This window comes from Arachis hypogaea, chromosome 15 (genome assembly GCF_003086295.3).
Source record: "Arachis hypogaea cultivar Tifrunner chromosome 15, arahy.Tifrunner.gnm2.J5K5, whole genome shotgun sequence".
In the NCBI taxonomy this organism is placed as follows: domain Eukaryota; kingdom Viridiplantae; phylum Streptophyta; class Magnoliopsida; order Fabales; family Fabaceae; genus Arachis; species Arachis hypogaea.
This window is the reverse complement of record NC_092050.1, coordinates 156,355,987-156,362,839: the sequence shown is the minus strand read 5'-3', so window position 1 is coordinate 156,362,839 and position 6,853 is coordinate 156,355,987. Positions and strand designations below refer to the sequence as shown.

At 34.9% G+C, this 6,853-nt stretch overlaps 2 protein-coding genes across 2 annotated transcripts; one reads left to right on the top strand and one right to left on the bottom strand.

Annotated features, from left to right (window-relative positions):
• Positions 1-2,034: 2,034 nt before the first annotated feature.
• LOC112751656 (pentatricopeptide repeat-containing protein At5g66520-like) lies at positions 2,035-6,496 on the top strand. The gene is made up of 2 exons (XM_025800870.3): positions 2,035-2,760; positions 2,945-6,496. The coding sequence occupies exons 1-2, from the start codon at positions 2,080-2,082 to the stop codon at positions 4,136-4,138; spliced, it is 1,875 nt and encodes a 624-aa protein (XP_025656655.1). The 5' UTR covers positions 2,035-2,079; the 3' UTR covers positions 4,139-6,496.
• Positions 4,447-6,347, bottom strand: LOC112751658 (hypersensitive-induced response protein 4). Its single transcript, XM_025800871.3, has 4 exons — positions 6,115-6,347; positions 5,825-6,037; positions 5,291-5,387; positions 4,447-5,179 (listed from the first exon to the last, which is right to left on the bottom strand). Exons 1-4 carry the CDS (start codon positions 6,307-6,309, stop codon positions 4,809-4,811), a joined length of 876 nt encoding a protein of 291 aa, XP_025656656.1. The 5' UTR covers positions 6,310-6,347; the 3' UTR covers positions 4,447-4,808.
• Positions 6,497-6,853: the final 357 nt, after the last annotated feature.

Sequence of the window (6,853 nt, the reverse complement as noted above, 5' to 3'; positions counted from 1 at the left end):
GAAAAATTATAATTAAATTAATTAAAGGGATAAATTTCTCACTCGTTTAAGGGGTTGGACTTTGCATTAAACTCATGTTTAAATGTGTGAGAAAATTGAGTTGATTCCTTAATGTGCTGTCTAATGTAAGTTTGGGCATATAATAAATAATCAAATTAATTATACAAGACTATAGTATGCTAAGTGTCTCTCTTTTGGGGAGAAAAAGGAAAAGTAAGTAAATGTGGTTTCAAACTTTCAATCAGCTGAAGACTTACAAATGACTTGTTTAGTCAACAAAATATGGAAAATCTAATTAAAGTCATTCATAGTCAACACAATTTAATTCTAGTAATTACATTAGTTGAGAAAATCCTCTTAATTGAAGAAAAATTCTACCAATTATATTACACTTCTTTTAATCAAAGATATATAGTATGAGAAATAAGATTAAGTGGAATAAAAAGAACTCCAAAATTAAATTAAAAATACTTGATTACTAATTTATGAGTTCAATTGTAAATAATATTATACTTGTCACTCATATTTTATAGAGTAAAGTATCATTTTTGTTCCCAACGTTTGGGGTAAGATCTAAAGTTGTCCCTAACGTTTTAATCGTCCTATTTAAGTCCCTAACTTTTCAAAACGGACTCAATGTTGTTCTGTCATTAGGAATCCATTAACAGAATTGACGGCGGAACAAAATTAAGACGATTTTGAAACGTGAGGGGATAAATAGGACGAAAACGTTGGGGACAAAAATTATACATAGAAATAAATTTAAATTTTATCCTTCAATAATATCAATTTTTTACTATACATAGTATTCAATTATTTTTTAATCACATCTAAGTAAATTACACTTAATCATGTTATTTTCATTTCAAATAAATTAATTTTTTTTATAATTTAACTCTTAAAGATTTTTAGTTATCATGAAATGTTTGTAGAATGACTAGTATATAAACTTGCAGAAAAAAAAATATATATACAATAAAATATAAATTATATCTTTTGTCTCTAATATATCAAAATTATTTAAAATTATAAAATAATAAATTTATTTAAAATAAAAATAATATGATTAAGTGTAATTTATTTAGATGTAATTAAAAAATAATTGAATACTATGTACAGTAAAAAATTAATATTATTGAAAGATAAAATTAAATTAAAATTTATTTTTATGTATCGTTTTTGTCCCTAACGTTTTCTTCTTATTTAACTCCCTAATGTTTTAAAATCGTCTCAATTCTATCCTGCCGTCAATTTTGTTAACAGATCCCTAACGGCAGGACAACATTGAGTCAATTTTGAAACGTTAGGGACTTAAATAGGACGATTGAAACGTTAGGGACAACTTTAGAACTTATCCTAAACGTTAAGGACAAAAATGATACTTTACTCTATTTTATATAAATATAATGTGAAACAATACCAATATCCCCTATAAAGAGGTCTAAAAATTAAAAGATGATATGTAATATCAAATTTTCACCAACCCCAGTTACCCTCTAAAATCTTCACATATTTTGGATGCTCTATATTTATTGGGTTTAATTTATTACTTGATCATACATATACTTTACGAAGATAAAGAGTTGGAAGACTCTAACAATAAGTATAATTACGAATTAGTCGTCCTTTCATTCCTTTGGTAGATTCGAAATTTCTTTTGTTATTCTTTTACATTTTAGATATCAAAATGAAAGTTATTCTGTTAATCTTTTGTCATAAATAAAAACCTTTTTTTTTTTCAAACTTTAAATGAAACCCTTTCTTTGGCACAAAATGTGCAACTGGACTACAACAATAGCATTCAATTAAGTAGGCTCGGGACATTACAAGATTTAACATAATGGGCTGGACTAGCCCATTGAACACTGGCCCAATAATATGCCAAAAACTTTAAACAAGAAGACCAAATATCTTGACCAAAAAACAAAAAAGAAGACCAAATATGACCGAGAAAAAAACCATAAGCGTGGCATTTTTTCAAACAGTTGGAATGCATAAGAAAATGCTCCTAATTAACAATTTAAATAAAAAAAAAAAAAGCAACCGACGAGTGACTTCTTGGTGGGGAGGTTTTAGAAAATGATTCGGTTCTGTTCAACGTTGACGAGGCCTTCTTCACATTATGATCATTGTGTTAGGCTTCGCTCTTTGATTGAATCATGCAAATCAATGCAGCAAATTAAGCAGACTCATGCACAGTTACTAACCACTGGCCTAATCTCACACTTTGTTTCAGCTAATAAGTTTCTAAAGCTTCTTGCTTTTGCTTCCCTTTCATATGCCCACAAAGTGTTTGATCAAATTCCTCAACCAGACTTGTTCATCTACAACACTATGATCAAGGCCCATTCTTTGTCCTCTGATTCCTGTCGTGATTCCCTCATGGTTTTCCGGTCTTTGATTCGGGATTCGGGTCTTCTTCCTAATAGATATAGCTTTGTGTTTGCTTTTGGTGCTTGTGGGAATGGGTTGGGTGTGCAGGAGGGGGAGCAGGTTCAAGTTCATGCTGTGAAAACTGGCGTGGAGAATAATGTCTATGTTGCAAATGCTTTGATTACTATGTATGGGAAGTGGAAACTTGTGGAGGAGAGCCGAAAGGTCTTTGAATGGGCCGCGGAGTATAGAGATTTGTATTCATGGAACAACATGATTGTTGCTTATGTTGGAGCAGGTAACATGAGCAAAGCTAAGGAATTGTTTGATGGAATGCAAGAGCGTAATGTCGTGTCATGGAGTACGATAATTGCCGGCTATGTGCAGGTATTGCTCGTTTGGAACATCAACAAATTAATCGTACTAATTACTAACATTCGACATTATTGGACATCTTGTTTATTTATAGACATTGCAGAAGTTTGTATTGGAAACTATATCATTTTTTTTTTCCAATACATATCTTGATTGATGTGCTATGTCTAAGTTACTTACTTCATACTTAATATAGGTTGGCTGTTTTATGGAGGCTTTGGATTTCTTCCACATGATGCTACAAGTAGGTACAAAGCCAAATGAATATACACTTGTAAGTGCTCTTACAGCATGTTCAAATCTAGTAGCATTGGATCAAGGGAAGTGGATCCATGTTTACAGTGGCAGAAGTGAAATCAAGATGAATGAGAAGCTTCTTGCTAGCATCATTGACATGTATGCAAAGTGTGGTGACATTGAATCTGCATCAAGAGTTTTCAATGAACACAATTTGAAGCGAAAGGTTTGGCCTTGGAATGCCATGATTGGTGGGTTTGCAATGCATGGAAAACCCAACGAGGCTATAAGTGTTTTTGAACAAATGAAGATTGAAAATGTTTCTCCCAATAGAGTCACGTTCATTGCGTTACTAAATGCTTGTAGCCATGGCCACATGGTCGAGGAGGGGAAGTCCTACTTCAGATTGATGGTTAGTGACTATGGAATTAACCCGGAAATAGAGCATTATGGATGCATGGTAGATCTACTCAGTCGTGCCGGTCTCCTAAAGGAGGCCGAAGAAATGATATCAGGTATGCCTATGGCTCCAGATGTAGCAATTTGGGGAGCACTACTAAATGCTTGTAGAATCTATAAAGATATGCAGAGGGGTTATAGAATAGGGAAAATTATTAAAGAAATGGATCCTGACCATATAGGGTGTCATGTTCTATTGGGTAATATATATTCCACGTCCAGAAGATGGAATGAAGCAAGGATGCTAAGAGAGAAGAATGAAAACAGTGACAGAAAAAAGGTTCCCGGTTGCAGTTCAATTGAATTGAATGGAACATTCCATCAATTCCTTGTTGGGGATCGATCCCATCCTCAAAGTAAAGAGCTTTACTCATTTTTGGATGAGATGACAACCAAGTTAAAGATTGCTGGGTATGTTCCAGAATTTGGGGAGCTTCTGCTCGATATTGATGACGAGGAAGACAAAGAGACTGCCCTGTCAATACACAGTGAGAAATTGGCTATTGCTTTTGGGTTGATGAACACAGCACCTGGAACCCCGATTCGCATTGTGAAGAATTTGAGAGTTTGTGTGGACTGTCATAAAGCAACAAAATTCATCTCCAAGGTTTATGAGCGAGTAATTATAGTTAGAGACAGGACGAGATATCACCATTTTAAAAATGGAGTTTGCTCTTGCAAAGAATATTGGTAAAGATTAAAGAATGTGCTAAACTTGTCAAATAAGTCTCAAGATGCAAGTATCCCTCTATCACAAAGATGACAAAGTCTTTGACATGTTGAGTTGGCAAGACAAAGGTATGCATTTGATGACATGTTGGTAGCTTGGGTAGGGTGAAAGATGATGTTGTGCATATATCATTACGCACAAATGAGAATAAAAAAATCAAGCATGGAAAAGTTGAACTGTTCACTTTTCATTATATACATCATTCAGCAGTTCTGCACTGGAGCATGCAGGTGGAGAGTGATGGCATTAAAATATTGGAACATCTCAGAGACTGAAGAGAATACGGAAACTCAATTAGATCATGGAAGCTGAAAACTGAACAATCGAGTTTCTCAGACAATGTTATGATTCTTTCATTCTACTGTAACATGAAGCGGCAAGTATTGTACATTTGTGCCTTTATTCGTTTCATACTTTACCAATAAGCAAGAAATGACCAACAAATTATGTAACGCGATTCTATTTGGTTATCTAGCAAATGGGTTTAGGACTTTAGAGTACCTGAAAACTCCCTCCAACTTCAGAATAAAAATAACTAACGCGTTCAAGAGGTACCAATATTTGCCATATATTTACTCCTTAAGTTGGTCCACATGCTATACATACATACCCCGTATAAAGGTAACGAGCAAAATCAGTCGAGATTTACTTGAGCACTGGAAGCTTCCATGAGTCCATTGCGTATCTGATCACCAATATCCCTAACATGGCCAGGGCCATGGGGTATGAAAACTGTGGTGTTCTTAGAGGAGTTGCCAAGGTCTTTGATGGTGTCGAAGTACTGAGTGATCATAATAAGATCCATGACCTCCTTGGGAGAGGCACCTTCCACCTTGTGGGAGAAATTCAAGATGTTCTCTCTCAAGCCATCTGTGATAGCTTGCCTCTGCCTGGCCACACCAACACCTCCCAAGTACTTGGATTCGGCCTCTGCCTCGGCTTTCTTAACCTGAAGCACCTTCTCAGCTTCTCCTTTGTACACACTAGCTAGTTGCATCCTTTGAGCTGCAAAACAAGCAATATAAACACTCATTATACAATAAACAAGTGACAGTAGCAGCACTAACCTATTTGAATCTTAAATAAGCAGCTAACCACATAGACAGCATAGTTTACCTGCATTGATCTCATTCATGGCCTTACGAACAGAAGGATCAGGTATAATATCAACCATGAGTATGTGCTCTATGCTAAATCCATAGTCTCCCATCACCTGACAGACATGATACATGATAAGGCGCAATGCAGTGTCATAAGGTGAGTGAAACATTTTCGCTATTTATAATTATCTAACTCATAGTTACATGGATATGGAACACAATATGTTTCGACTGGGGAACCAATTCGCAGTACGCGGTACGTCATATATGAAGTATTTTGGATCAAAGATCTTCTAAAGTGAAAAGTTGATAAATTGGTAACGTGAGGAGTTAGTCACTCTTAAATTAAAATAGTAGGACACACATTTCATAAAAGTTACAAAACCAATGGTGATTAATCCTTTACTTTACCACTTTACTAACTTTCTCACTTGAGAGGTCCAAATTCAAGTATTTTATGTGGAAAATACACACTATCGTGAATTCATGTAACTATGATCTAACAACCTAAGTCCTAACTAACTGAATGAAATGAATACCAGAATATGACCTTAGCAAGCTCTTCGAGAACAGCTTTGGCAACATGATCCTTCTGCTCAAAGAGTTCATCCAAGTTCATTCGGGGAACAATAGCGCGAGTGACATCAAAGACATAAGCCTGGATCTGTTCCTGAGGGTTCTGAAGCTCGTAAAAAGCATCATCAGCGTTCTCCTTCACAACACGGTACTGAATCGAGCACAGCAGCTGCACAAACACGTTGTCCTGCAGAACCGACACAAAATTGAAACCCTAAGAATGGATATATATATATTGAAAGCGGTTAGAGAGAAAGAGTTGACCTTGGTCTTGGTCTCGACGCGGACGTCAAGGGAGCAGATCCTGGTGGAGAGGAGGCCGGCGAGGCACTCACCGGCGAGAGGGTTGAAGAAGTGGAAGCCAGGTTGGGCGAGGCGGCTGAAGCGGCCCCACTTCTCGACCACGCCGACGTTGGACTGCTGGATGCATCCGCAGAAGAAGCAGAAGGTGTTCCCCATTTTGCTATTCTTCTCTATTCTCTAATCTCTATCTCACTCCCCTCTCTCGTTGCTTTTGCGCTTTCTTCTTCTTTTTTGTTTTTAAGGTCGGTTTTGCTCTCAAATTTTAAATGGGTTTAATTATTTTGTTATTTTCTATAATTTAGCAAAATTTTTAATTAGATTTTTATATAATTTTTTTTAATTAGGTCTTTTTTGATAGTAATTGATTTAATTATATAGGAACTTAATTAAAAAAAATTAGTATAAAGACTCAAATAAAAAAAAAATTATAAAAATTCAACTAAAAAAAATATTTAGTGCAAAGATCTAATTAAAAAAAATATAAAAATCTAATTAAAAATTTCGTGAAACTAACTAACAGAATAATTAAATCTTTTAAATGCAAACTTAATTTTCTCCAAGTACTCGTTCAAACAAGGATTCAGCCTTTGCGTGTTCCGGTCGCCAGTAAAATTCTTTTCCTCCAATTGAAAAGAAAAACATAGAAAACACAAAGTAAAATATGTAAAAAGAATTGTGATGAAAAATATTTTTTATTTAC